At 38.7% G+C, this 14,413-nt stretch overlaps 1 protein-coding gene across 7 annotated transcripts in view; it reads right to left on the bottom strand.

Annotated features, from left to right (window-relative positions):
• The window catches only part of DMD (dystrophin), a 1,342,375-nt gene that overhangs the window by 787,341 nt on the left and 540,621 nt on the right, over window positions 1-14,413 (bottom strand). For all 7 annotated transcript variants that reach the window (XM_087938163.1, XM_087938162.1, XM_087938165.1 and 4 more), the window contains exon 41: window positions 1,941-2,135. In XM_087938163.1, the coding sequence (XP_087794289.1) occupies window positions 1,941-2,135 (195 nt within the window). The remainder of the gene's footprint in view (window positions 1-1,940; window positions 2,136-14,413) is intronic.

The following is a 14,413-nucleotide window of genomic DNA, read 5'->3' as shown; positions in this document are numbered from 1 at the left end:
CTGGGACAAGCTGCTTTAAGTCATGTGATCAGAAATGAGCAGAGAGTTGGATAGTTCCGTTTTGTCAGGCTTCAGAGACGGCAGGAATTCGCATTTGTGCACGATCCCTGCCGTGCTCGCTGCTGGAGTGCCTTCGATCCAGTCGGATTGGGAGGCTATAGTTATCCTGTAGGGATAACTGAAGAGAGGGGAGATCCAGGCAGGGGTCTGGGGGCATCACAACCCCCTTCCCCAGCCAGCTTAACTCCCTTTTCCAAAGGCGGTGGAGCGGCGGTCAGCAATGGCCGCCACAAAGAACCTCTCAGTCGGACAAGTTTTGTGCAGGAGGAAGTTGAGAAAGTGAAAGGTTTTGGCTGAACTGGGATGACAAGCAACATCTGAATACCCTGGAACTTTGGCTCTTTAAGTGATATATTGTTTTCCAGAAGATCGTAAAGCTGCGGTTGAAAGTGAAAGGGAAAGCTTTTTTTTTTTTCCTTACTTTCCTTCCCTACGGAGACAACAGATGGAAATCGGAAATACCCACTTTGGCAGCAGAAGGTACTAATTTTGAAAATTAATGCCAAGGGGACATTAGATTTCTAAAAACTGACATTTAAAAATTAAAATCTTTTTGCTATAAGTGGGAAGGAAGAGAGGTAAATGATTTATACCAAGATTTGTTGAAGGAGACTGCTTGGACCTTATAAGATCAGAGATTAAATTGCAATAAAACTTCCAAAAATTACCTTGGAATTTCTACCCCAGGAAGAGAAAGTATTAACAGAAGAAAGTGCTAAATGAAATAGTTTGTGCTGATTTTGATTGCTTGATGACTTTGGGACTTTTGTAAACTATATTTTGAAAGACTAAAAAAACATTTGGATTGTTTAAAAAATTTTTCACAATGGTATCTGTTGAAGAATTGAAAATGGAATTTGAAAAGTTAAAAGAGGAAGAAGAAGGCAAGGGCTCTTTTGGATCTATTTTTTGCTTCTTAGAAATGGCAATTTCTACTTATCAGGAAATGCAACAACAAGAAGGTTGGGATGAAGAAGAAGAGGCCATCTTTAATGGACATATAATTTTAATTGAGGAAGAAAAGGGTAAGAAGGAAAAGAAAATGGAGAGATTTCCAGCATTCTGATTTGTTGCTCTCTGTGTCAAGGGAATGGCCAGAGTGATTTTCTTTTTCCTCAGAATTATTTCTTCATAGGTTAAAATTGTTCATTGTTTTGTGGAAAAATATATTTCATTTATTATGCAAAAAGTAGTCATAAAATATAGGAATCCACATGGTTATTTAAAAAAAAATACAGAATGTGGATCTGTGATAAAAAATAGGTCTTTGAAAAGGAATCTTATAGGAAATGTTAGGATGTAACAAGCGGATATGGTTGTTAGATGTAATTTAATCTTTGTAGTACTTGAATATTTGTAGATTCAGTTGCATATAGATATGTGTCCATACATGTGCATACTTAACAGAGGTGCATATGTGTGGATATGAGAGGGCCAGCTTGGTTAGTGGATAAGGCATTAAGCTAGAAACTAGGAGACTGTGAGTTCTAGTGTTGCCTTACACTCAAAGCCAGCTGAGTGACCTTGGGCTAGTCACTTTCTCTCAACCCTAAGAAACAGGAAGTGCCATGTCAATTCTGAAAAATCTTGCCAAAAAACCATAGGGACTTGTCCACATAGTTTCTAAGGCTCATAAGAAGAAAAAAATCCACTAGAGAGTGACTGTATTTAATTAATATATTTATTTAGCCAAATATATTTTATGCCTAATTTTGAAGAGATTTGAAATGGTGCAAAATAGTAAAACATATTTGAATTTTGTAAAATAATGTTTCGTCACCTATTTTGCTACATTGAAAATTGTGCTTTCCAATTTTTTTAGAATGAAAATTTTTACTGTAAGTAGCTGAACGCATTATTTAAATAGTTTGATTTCTTACCTTGAGATCATCTTCTTTTCTAACAAGATTTTCATAGTCCTTTCCCTGAAGGGTGGAAGAAATAAGGAAGTCTTCCAAGGTGGACAAAGCTTGTAGAAGTTGTTGGATCTCTGCCAGGTATGCAGAAGGAACATAAGAAGTTTCCATTGGCATACCTTCAGTCATCAGTACAGTAGTCTCCTCATGAACAGTTTGCTAGTACAGATATACAACAGAAATCTTTCCTTAGATTGATTATATAAGAACATATTTTTTCAAAGCAAATTTGTATCAAGGTTTATATTATATGGCACAATTGTGTAATTGTCCTTTTTAATAGTCTACATATAAGCTTTCTTAATATTATACATATAACCATCCAAATTAATTTATTTAAATTCAAGTTTTTATGCCTCTGATTCATATCTTGGATATTTGTCTGAATAAAGAACAATTGCAAAATAGGTCATGGTCCCAGGATTATGAAAACAAAACTGAGGAATATGTTTGAGTTAAATAGAAAACACGTCAAGGAAAAATGTACTTTTTCTGTATGAGAGAAGTGCAGTACAGGTTGAGGATGGATGATCACTTAAACATGAATCAGCAGTGTGTGGCAACAGCCAAAAAAGTTAATAAAATCCTTGTTTGTATAAACAGGCATAGAGTCAAAATCATGTGAAGTATTAGTACTGCTTTATAAATCCTTAGTAAGACCACATCTGGAATGCTGCATCCAATTTTGGGTACCACATTACAAAAAAAGATGTTGAGACTTTGAAAAAAAAAAGTGCAAAGAACAGCAACTAAAACGATTAAAGGCCTGCAGATAAAAACATATAAAGAATGGTTGCAAAAATTAGGTATGGCTAGTCTAGAGAAAAGAAGGACTAAGGGTGACATGATAATACTTTAAGGGGCTACCACAAAGAGGTGGGTCAACTTATTTTCCAAAGCACCAGAAGGCAAGACAAGAAACAATGGATGGAAACCAATCAAGGAGAGAAATGACCTAGAATTAAGGAGAAAATTCCCAACAGTGAGGACATTTAACCTGGAACAGCTTGCCTTCAGAAGTTGTAGGTGCTTCATAACTAGAAGTTTTTAAGAAAAGACTGGACAGCCAACTGTGTGAAATGGTATAGGGTCTTCTGCTTGAGCAGAGGGTTGGACTTTCCAACTCTATTCTGATTCATTGGTAAGGAGGGTGTGCAAGGGTACATGAGAAGAATGACATGGGTCAGGGAAGGTTGGGAAGGTGCATGAGGCTCTGTGAGAATGCACAAGAATCACAGTGCAAGTCAAGAAGGGTAGAGGATGTGTGGGGTTGCAAGAGATAAGAGCAGTGGTGCAGATTGAAAAGGGTTGGGTGTGCAATGATGCAAGGGAATGTGCAAAAGGCATGATGCAGATCATGGAGGGTGCATAGGTGTGAGAGGTGCACAAGAGATTCCATGGTGGTTTGCAAGGATGTGATACAAATCAGGAAAGGTTTGCAGTGGTGCAGCATGGATCAATGAGGATGTGTGGAGATGTGCAAGAACCAGCATGGGATGAAAGCAGGGTTGGGGGCGTGTTGCATGGGTAAGAAAGTCTTGCAACCTTGACTGCCAGCTTCCCAAATGACTTTTTCAGAAACCCAGCAAAGAAGAATTGAAAATGGCAATGACATGATCACAGGATGCTTGGCAAGCAGTCATGTGTGAACAGGTTACCAAGCACCCAACTTGCTATCACATGACCATGAGGGTGCTGGGATGGCCAGAATGCCAAGGGCCAGCTATAACCCCCATTTGTTCAGGGGCATTGTATCTTGGAATGGTTGCTGATTGAATGGTTGTAAATTGAAGGGTACTTGTAAATGAATTCCCTGTTTTCTTTTAAATCCCTTCCCACCTAGCTGGTACAGCAGCCAGGAACAGTTATGTTCCTGTTATTGTTTGGTCAAAGTTGAATGTATACTATCAGCAGAGGTGGTATTCAGCAGATTCTGTCAGTTCTGAAGAATCGGTAGTGGAAATTTTGAGTAGTTCAGAGAACCGGCAAATACTACCTCTGACTGGCCCCATCCCCATTTATTCTCTGCCTCCCAAGTCCCAGCTGATTGGCTGGATCTTTTGTTGCCCTGTACAGGAGAATGGAGCTGGAAAGCAGGTTAGTAGGGTGGGGAGAGAATGGGGAATTCACAGTATTCTTTGCCTGGAGTGGGTGGGAATGGAGATTTTGCAGTATCCTTCCCCTGCCATGCCCATCAAACCACATCGCACCCACCAAGCCACGCCCACAGAACAGGTAGTAAAAAATTTTGAATCCCACCACTGACTATCAGATCTAGTATATTACAAAATTTCCTTAATTCTTTGTTCTGGAAAGGTTAAGAGTTTATAAGACTGAAAACCTACCTATGTATTATAATTATTTTTCAGGCAACTAATGCAGAAGTGTGAGTCGGCATGCATTACTGTGCTTCACATAGTATTGTTGTAAGTCATATTGTAGTTGTATATATGTTTCAGTTACTGTAAATACAAATATTGCTTATAAAATGTTGCTTTGGATACTTGTTTTTGTGTATTTGTACATTGTACACATCTTTGTTTCTCATAGATGTTCACAAGGCATTTAAAAATATAAAGCTTCTATACTAATTTGGATTGAATTCTTGACATTTGAACTACATTCTTTGGATGCTTTGGTGAATTGGAGATATCAGGGGGCATCTTCAAATGTAAAAACTTTATGTTGGTTTTGTTGATTTGTAGAGCATTGTTTTATCCTCTATCTAACATTGCATTTCAATAGTTGCAAAAACTGTTCTTCATTTATGTAGAAGAATCAAGAACTCAGTCCATTACCCCACTTTTTACAGGTGGCAGTTCTATATACTGTATATATAAGCTCTTTTGTATTGTTAATGTGTGGGCTGAGCACACCAAGGCTTATTTTAAGATCACAAATTATTTTTCTGCTGTAGAAATAACCATGGCTGTTTCTTACAAGAAGACAACCAGGATATTCCCCCTTTGGGCAACATCCAAAGTGAGTGTAATCTGTTGCTTAGTAAACTCCACAGTGAACAGTAAGGTAAGTTACAATGTAAAAACATCACCAATTCCTAATAGATCTGTACATGAAGCTTTTACACTAAGTTACTTTTTAAGTCTCTTCTTCAGGCTGGTAAATCTGTCTGAGAAATAGCAAATCTGTTCAATTTCAGCAGATATGTTTACTGATTGCATCAGCAAAAACAATTCTATCATTGTATGAGAAGAGCTTATTTAGTTTTTCTATCAAAGAACCATTTCACCAAATAAAAGCAATTCTCACTGTTGTCAAGGCTAGTCTAAATTTTTAAGAACTAAGAATATGTAAATGTGAAGAAATGACTCACTGCAGTATACTAGGCTTAAAGATAAAAAATCGTTTTTTGTTTCCCCTCAGGTACTGTTACAGCTCAAAAGACAGTATCAATTTTCTGCTAGAAAGTAAAGAGTGTCACAATCAAAAAATGGAATGGCGAGAACTGATTGTAGCCCCCAGAACAAACATATTTATCACCTTTCAAAAATGTATTGCTAAATGCCTGAGGCCCCTCTCACATGAATTATCACATCCCAGGGGAAATTTGAAAGTTTTATGTAGGTCAGTCATTACTGCACTGCAGAGGAGATAAATGATGAACTCTCATTGTCTGCTGTTACTTGTTACAATTTCCAAGATGTAGAAATTAATTAAGTAACTAAACCCTGAATAATACTAATACTATATGACCATATTTAACCTGAAGTTATCAAGGGTAGCTTGTATAGTAGAAACCAATCTTACTTTTATGGATTTGCCCATATACCAATTTTGCCTATTTTGTGGGGAGGAAAAAATACATGCCTTGGTTAATTGTCAGCATTGTAAGAATAAGTATCAAGATTCACGAATTCTGAAAAAAAACAGAAGACTTATAATTTACTACTGTATTACTGTCTTAAAAATATGCCCCAAAATTCTTATCCTGTATGCAACTTTGGATATCTAAGGAAAAACTTTGGAACAAACAAAATGTTATTATCTTAACCTGTCTGATCTCATGCATTAATTGTGTAATATTTTGAGATTCCAGTATGCCAGTTAAAAGATGATAAGCACTCCATTCCTAACAATTTTATAGAGCCCTCTAATTGATTGTTTAAATGATTTGAAGCACCATTTTCCCCAAACGAATAAACAAAGATCTTGAGGTTCTGCATGATGCAGAATATGCTATTATCTCACCACAGTAATCTTTTGGCTTTAGAAAACCACTGTAGATATTAGTTGTTTTCAGTTCTTTTATTAATCAACTTTATGATGGTTTTCTGCATCAGAATAATTATAATTGTTTTAGATCAAGCTGTTTTAAAAGATTTATTAGTTGTACACCAAATATTTAATTGCTCTTTAACATGATACTTTTAATATACTAAAAGACATGGTTGTTATATACAGTATAAATTTAAAATGTACAGGTGAAACTCAAAAAAATTAGAATATTGTGCAAAAGTTAATCTATTTCAGTAATGAAACTTAAAAGGTGAAACTAATATATGAGATAGACTCATTACATGCAAAGCAAGATAGTTCAAGCCTTGATTTGTCATAATTGAGATGATTATGGCCTACAGCTCATGAAAATCCCAAATCCACAATCTCAGAAAATTAGAATATTACATGCAATCAATAAAACAAGGATTGTACAGAGAACAATATGGGACCTCTGAAATGTATAAGCATGCATATGTACTCAGTACTTGGTTTGGGCCCCTTTTGCAATTACTGCCTCAATGAGGCGTGGCATGGAAGCTATCAGCCTGTGGCACTGCTGAGTTGTTATGGAAGACCAAGATGCTTCAATAGCGGCCTTCAGCTCTTCTGCATTGTTCGTTCTCATGTCTCTCATCTTTCTCTTGGCAATACCCCATAGATTCTCTATGGGGTTCAGGTCAGGTGAGTTTGTTGGCCAATCAAACACAGTAATCCCACGGTCATTGAACCAGGTTTTGGTGCTTTTGGCAGTGTGAGCAGGTGCCAAGTCCTGCTGGAAAATGAACTCAGCATCCCCATAAAGCTCGTCTGTGGAAGGAAGCATGAAGTGCTCCAAACTCTCCTGGTAGATAGCTGCGTTGACCCTGGACTTAATGAAACACAGTGGAACAACACCAGTAGATGACATGGCTCTCCAAATCAACACAGACTGTGGAAACTTCACACTGGGCTTCAAGCATCCTGCAGTGTGTCCCTCTCCATTTTTCCTCCAGACTCTGGGTCCTTGGTTTCGAAATGAGATGCAAAAGTTGCTCTCATTAGAAAAGAGGACTTTGAACCACTGAACAACAGACCAGTTCTGTTTTTCTTTTGCCCAGGTAAGACGCTTCTGACATTGTTTGTTTGTTTGTTGCTTGACAAGAGGAATATGACATTTGAAGCCCATGTCCAGGATCCGTCTGTGTGTGGTGGCTCTTGATGTACTGACTCCAGCCTCAGTCCACTCCTTGTGAAAGTCCCCAACACTTTTGAATGGCCTTTTCCTGACAATCCTCTCCAGGCTGCGGTCAACCCTACTGCTTGTGCACCCTTTTCTTCCACACTTTCCCCTTCCACATAACTTTCTATTAATGTGCTTTGATAATTGCAAAATAAGTTGGATGTTCTCAAAGTGCTGTTTGAGAACATCCAACTTATTTTGCAATTACCTTTTGAGGCTTTCCCTCCTTATGGAGGGTGTCAATGATGGTTTTCTGCACAACTGTCAGGTCAGCAGTCGTTCCCATGATTGTGCTTCCTACTGAACCAGACTGGGAGACCATTTAAAGGCTCAGGAACCCTTTGCAGGTGTTATGGCTTAATTAGCTGATTAGAGTGGGACACTTTGAGCCTAGAATATTGAACCTTTTCACAATATTCTAATTTTGCTGAGATTGTCGATTTGGGGTTTTCATGAGCTGTAAGCTATAATCATCTCAATTATGATAAATCACAGCTTGAACTACCTTGCTTTGCATGTAATGAGTCTATCTCATATATTAGGTTCACATTTTAAGTTGCATTACTGAAATAAATGAACTTTTGTATGATATTCTAATTTTTCGAGTTTCACCTGTATTACATTTTATGGACAAAGCAACACAAATGGTCTTCAATCATATTAATTATTCATAATAAATATGGAAATAAAGAACTGTATTGTAAATGATAAGAATATGTAACTTCAAACACTGGATTAAATTTAACAGATTGCTTCAAATGAAACTATGGGATTGAGTGCTTCCATATCATATTTTCTATCCCAAATATAAATTTGTGTCTTTGGTTTGGAAGCATATTCTGTTTCATATTTATTCTAATTATTAATTGAAGTGAAAAAAGTATAGGTGTGATTTCAACCATAGAGCTTAGTCAACTGGGTTAGTTTACAAAATACTACAAGAAGGGATCAGACAATTTTATGATGATGATGATGATGATGATGATGATGATGATGATTCACAAAAATGACAGTATACACAGCAAACGAGATAACCAAGTAATGTATCGGCGGATTATGCGAGCAGATCCCAGTAAGGTGCCTTTCTGCAGCTGACCAATGGTGATCTTGTCAGTGCCAAATAATAGTAGTAGTAATAATAATAATAATAATAATAATAATTATTATTATTATTATTATTATTGCAATTTGTTGATGTGTTTTGCAAAATTCTTGGACATGTTACTAAGTGCCCCGATGACAATGGGTATCACTGTTACATGTTTCATCTATAACCATGTAGTTTTGATGGCCAGGTTGCAATATTTCATGATATTTCATGATTTTTTTCCAGTTCTTTTTCTTCGACTCTGTACAGCAATATCAATAAACTGTACATTTCAGACCTTGACAACCGTAATATCTGGCATGTTGTGTTTCAAATGGCAATCCATCTGTATTTGAAAGTCCCACAAGATCTTCACCATCTCATTTTTGATAACTTTTTCCACTTTATGTTCCCATGATTTTTTGGATACAGGTAGGGCGTATTTTTTACATAATGACCAGTGGATTAATTTAGTGATCATGTCTAGCTTTGTAGTCAGTTTGCATGATTTTGCTGCACTCACATATTAAGTGTGAAACAGTTTCAACTTTGTCATTGGATTGACAAATTGGATTGTCAGTGGATTTTTGTATCTTCACTTTCATGGCATTAGTTTGTAATGCTTGTTCTTGAGCAGCAAGTATTAAACCTTATGGTTCTTTCTTGATGGTTCCTCTCATAAGTCATGCCCATGTCAAGTTGTTATCACATTTTCCTTCAATGTTTTTCAAGTGCTGTCCATGCAAAGGTTTGGTTTTCCACATATTTAATCTGGTCATCCAGCTGTTTTTTTCTTATATTCTGCCTTTGTTTCTGTTGTTTTTATAATGTTTTCCATTTTCACAGCCTGAAGCAATTTTTCTGTACTTTGGTTCACATAATCATTCAAACTTCATTTTTCTTCTTCTACAGTTTGATGGATTTGTGGTAGCCCTCTGCCCCCTACTCTTCTTTGCAGGTATAATTTAATTATGTTTCCAAAATTCAGCTTTGATTTTAATATTTTGCAGACTCCTGATGTATTCCTTTTGCGTTGACTCTTTGACTTTTCCATTCAAGATATTATCTGCTTCCAATATGCCTAGGTATTTGTAACCATTATCCTTTGCTAATGCTTTCATGATGCTTCCATTTCCCAGTTCTATTCCTTTTATTTTTTTTTCATTTTTCCTCACTGCATATAGCACATTTTTCAAGTCCAAAGTTCATTATGATGTTACTGCTGAACAGTTGAACTGTGTTGAGTATTGATTCAAGTTCAGTAGGGGTTTTTGTATACAGTTTTAAGTCATCCATGGATAGTTTATCTTGCCATGTTGTCTTGAGATTTGGTAGCCCAGTTTTGTGTTTCATAGGATTATTGTCAGTGGAATTAATGCAATGTTGAACAGTAGTGGCTAAGTGAGTCCTCTTGGAAGATTCCTCGTCTGATGTTGACATCATCATCATCATCATTGCAGATGATCCAGCAGTGGTGGAACTCACCTCTGGGGGGGATGAGTCTGCCTATTGAGATGGAGATAGACCAGTTACTTTTGTGATGTGTAAACAATAATTTGGTCCTTAACACAAATAAGACCAAGGAGCTTATAGTGGACTACAGAAGGAATAGATCAGACCTTGATTATCAATGGAGATAAGTGGAGCAAGTGGCCAGTTTTAAGTTTCTGGATGTTACCAATGTGACCTGGGGTGCTCACATTGCAGCACTGGTCAAAAGGGCCCAGCAGAGATTATACAACCTGAGACTTCTCAGAAAACAACAACTGAATGAAAAAATGCTGGGGACCTTCTACTGCTGCACTATAGAGAGTATTTTAACTTACTGCATCTGTGTATGGCTTGCTAATTGCACAGTGGCAGATATGACAGCACTCCAGAGGGTTAACATCATTGCCCAGAGAATCATTGGTTGCCCTCTCTCCACCTTGGAAGAGCTTTATAGCTCCTGCTACCTTAAGTAAGTTCAAAACATTCTTAAAGATCCATCTCATCCTGGGCATCCTATTTTTGAACTATTACCATCTGGCAAGATGGTACAGGGCAATAAAAACAAGGACAAATAGGCTGAAAAATAGCTTCTATTCCAGAGCAGTAATTATATTGAATTCTACTGTACAGTGTAATATGGATGCAATATCAGGGATTTTCAATGCCCATAACTACTTTGATGCCTAGTTCTATTTCACGGTCCAAAGACCTGTTGAAAGGCTGGAAAATGCCTTTCTTCTGAGGATTCGGTTTTCCTGCTGGGAGGGCTCCAGTGCAAGGACACAGACAACTGCTTGGAAGCTGGTTTATTTTTCAGGAAGGCAAGAGATAGCAAGAAGTCTGCGTTCCTGGGGCTAGCCATCTTTGTATAATAAACCCCTGATTTTTATACCTTTTCTCCTTTTGTGTGTGTGTGCTTGTGTTTGTATTTCTTAATGTTTTAAATCCTGTCAAGGGTTGTCTTCATTTCCGCCAGAGGGTAAACTCCGCGGGGTGGTTTGATTGGATTATCAGTTTCATCCTAATGTTTTCTTATATTTGTTTTGTGGCAATCTCCTGTCTGCTATGGAATTTATTTCGTGTCTTTTGTCTATTTGTTTTGCTAATTTGGCATGACCTGTTGTTTGTAAGGGATTTCTTTTTCTTGTTTCCCTAGCTTTCTTAATTACTTGGCTTTTGTCTAGGGGGCTTCTTTCAATACCTTTTATTAAATCTCTTTTCCTATGCAAGTTTGTTTTATGGCTGGCCTGATGTTCCCTTTGGGCTTTTCCTGCTTGGGTGTCACCACTGTCCTCATGAAGTTCCCTTTCCACAATCCTTATTTTTTTTTTTAAGAGGGTGGTCTCTGATTGAATGTCTGGGTATACTTGGTATTTGTGATCAGTCTGGATCATTATCATGGCTGCCTGTCTCCCCTTTAATTTTCTCTTCTGAGAGGGAATACAGGCCTTTAGGCAGCTAAGGCAGGGTGGTATGCATCGACAGAGGCAACCCATGAGGGCTCCAAAGACACAAATGGTGACTGTGGTTGTTATAAGGATTTTGAGCCAATGGAAATCTGGCATCCATGAGAAGAGCCATGAAAAGTCCAGGAATGATTGCTCCTGACCAATATTCTGAGATAGCTCTTTCAGGTGGTGGATGTCCCTCCCTACGAGTTCTGAGGTTTCATCCAGATTGAGGCAACACATCCCTTGGAATGTTTCGCAGCCATAGTTATGCTTCAAGAGAAGGAAGTCTATTGCTGCCCTATTCTCCAAGGTGGCTTCTCTGACCTCCCTCAGTTCTCTGTTAAGGGCATCCAGGGCATGGGAGGTCAAATTCAAGCTTTTTTGCCAGGGTACATGCTAGTCTATTCAAATTTTAGAATTTCGCACTGCCAATCCAGGTACCCCTACCAAGGATATTGCCAATGAGATGTATTCTGTTTTTGTGGGAAGGGAGACTTTGGAATCACAGTCTGAGTCTAGGGTTTGGAAGGCTCTCCTGTGTCGTCTCTGTAAGGATGGCATAAGCATGGTTAACCTTCCCAAGGTGCAGGGCCATTTGTGGCATTTGCAGGAAGGTATGAGTAGGCTTTTAAGCCACAAAGGAAAAACCATCCTGGTGGGAGCTTCAGGTAACTATATGAAAATGATATGGTCTCTGTATAGTTGCATTTTAGTTCTGTATTGCTAAGACTGGTGCATTCTGTGACCCTAGGTGTGCTGCACCCAGTGACATTATGATTTCCCTCCTGCTAAGCAAAAGTTAGTGGTGTTGAGTATTTCTCTTGCTAAACATTCCCATATGTTTTCCTTTCTCTGGGATAAGCTTTGGTTCCAGGAACGCAGTTGCTTGTGTTACAAGTGTTACAATTATTACAGATAATAATACATAGTATATATTGCATTTCATGTTCCCCGTTGCTAGATTCCTTTTCTTCCCTTCCTCCCCCCCTCCTCTTTTTTTTTATAGCAATGTAAAAAATGTAAAATGTCAAGTATCAAAAAAAATTATGAGTAAGGTATGGTTAAAGTCCTTTTTGTTAAAAAAATACGATGAAAAAAGGTTTTAAAAAAAAGGAAAAAATGGAGAAGGTGAGACAAAAATTTTTTAAAAAATAGTTTATAACTCAGCACCTGGGAGTCCAGTTTTGTGTAATGCAACATTTGCACTTGGTTCCTCACAGTGGTGTGGTTCAACAGTGTTGAAGAATGCCGCAAGCGTCCATTGATCTGTGTCCCGATCTTTCTTGAGTTTGATGGGTGGGATTGATTGTGGTGGAGTTTGGCTATGGTTTATGGCTGCTGGCTTTGCATGTGTCCAATGTAGTCAAGAGTCTCGTTCTGCAAACCTTTATGGCGGTGTGTTTAGTCAGTAAAACTTGGTAGGGTCCTTTCCACCTGGGTTGTAGAGGGGAGGTTCTGGTGAAGAACTTGATCCACACCCAATCTCCTGGCTCATATGGATGCAGGGCTTCTTCCAGGGGTAAGGTCTGTGTCAGCGCACTCTGGGTCCAGAGGGTCTGTAGTCTCTTTTTCAGGGCTGTAAGATAAGAAGAGAGAACCCTATTCCCCCCTATCTAAGCAAAGGGAATGAGGATCTAGGCTGAGAATGAGGATCCTAGTAGGGTATGGGGGCGGTGACCAAAAAGGATCTCAAAGGGGGGAAATACCTATATCTTGTCTTGGTCTGGTTCTGAAATAAAAGAGGGCAATTGGGAGCACTTGTGGCCAGGAGAGATGTGTCTCCTGACAGAGTTTGCCCAGTAAGGTCTTCACCTCTTTGTTTGCTCTCTCCATGGCTCCTTTAAGTAGTCCCACTTCTGATGCATCCCAGCCCCATAAGGAGGATGGCAGGCTTTTTAAATCTTCATGAAGCCCTGTGTTGCTGGTTATCAGCATGATTGTCTTGTGTGTGCCTTTTCCTGGGATTTCCAATTGCAGCCCCTGTTTGCCACATATTATGGTAGCTCCCATTTTACATAGGAGATCTGTTCCTAGTAGAGACAGTGGGGACTGGGGGCAAATAGTAAATGCATGGTCCACTGTGAAAGGTCCTAGTTCTACTGGTACATTGTGGGTAAATTCTACAGAGATTATTCCCCCCCCCCCTCCCATTATGCTATCCCGAGCCCCTTCAGCCACTGGCTCAGTAATGGTTCAGTAATGAGGAGGTGGCTCCAGTATCAACTAAGCAATTGTATTTCTTTCCTCCTATAAGAATGGTTACAATGGGTTCCCCTTCTGGGCTGTTTTTTTAGGGGGATAGCCAGCCCGTTAAAGGTAGCCATGAATTCAGTGCTTTCATTGTCATGTTCTAGTCAAGAAGGGGGTAAATCTTGTTCTCTCCTTTGCTCCTATTGATGTCTATTGTTATTATTTATTGGAGGAAAGGGAGCGCTGGGTGGTGCCTGGTGACTGAAACTTTGTTGCTCAGTGTAATGGACTGGATTATTGGCTGGCCTCATGTTCCTAGGTGGTGGGTGATACCGGTTGCAGGAGGGGTGTTGCCTACATTGCCTGCTGAAATGACCTTCCTGTCTGCACCTATAACAATGCTGACATTTGCCTTGTGACCATCCTGCTTTATCGCAATGCCAGCATTTCTTTGAATTATAGGGGGTTTTACTTGGCGTTTGTCTGGCATCATGTTTCATTACAGCAAACATTTTAAAGTCTTCCTGTCTTTCTATTCGTGTCTTTCTATCTTTCTCTTCCTCTTTCAATTTGTCTCTTTTGATCATAGACAAAGTTAGCAATCCTGCGCAACTCTGCTATGTCTAAGGTTGGCCAGTTAGAGATGAAGCGGTGGAAATGTTCTTTAATATCTAAGGTGGACTGATCCACAAAGGCTGAAGCTAAAATCCTTTGGTCCTTCAGGCAGCTAAGGTCTAGGTGGGCATATGCAGTAGCTGCT

Source organism: Pseudonaja textilis, chromosome 8 (assembly GCF_049901715.1).
Source record: "Pseudonaja textilis isolate UNSWEBS1 chromosome 8, rPseTex1.2, whole genome shotgun sequence".
NCBI lineage: Eukaryota > Metazoa > Chordata > Lepidosauria > Squamata > Elapidae > Pseudonaja > Pseudonaja textilis.
The sequence above is the reverse complement of the archived record's forward strand: the minus strand, read 5'-3'. Positions and strand labels throughout refer to the sequence as shown.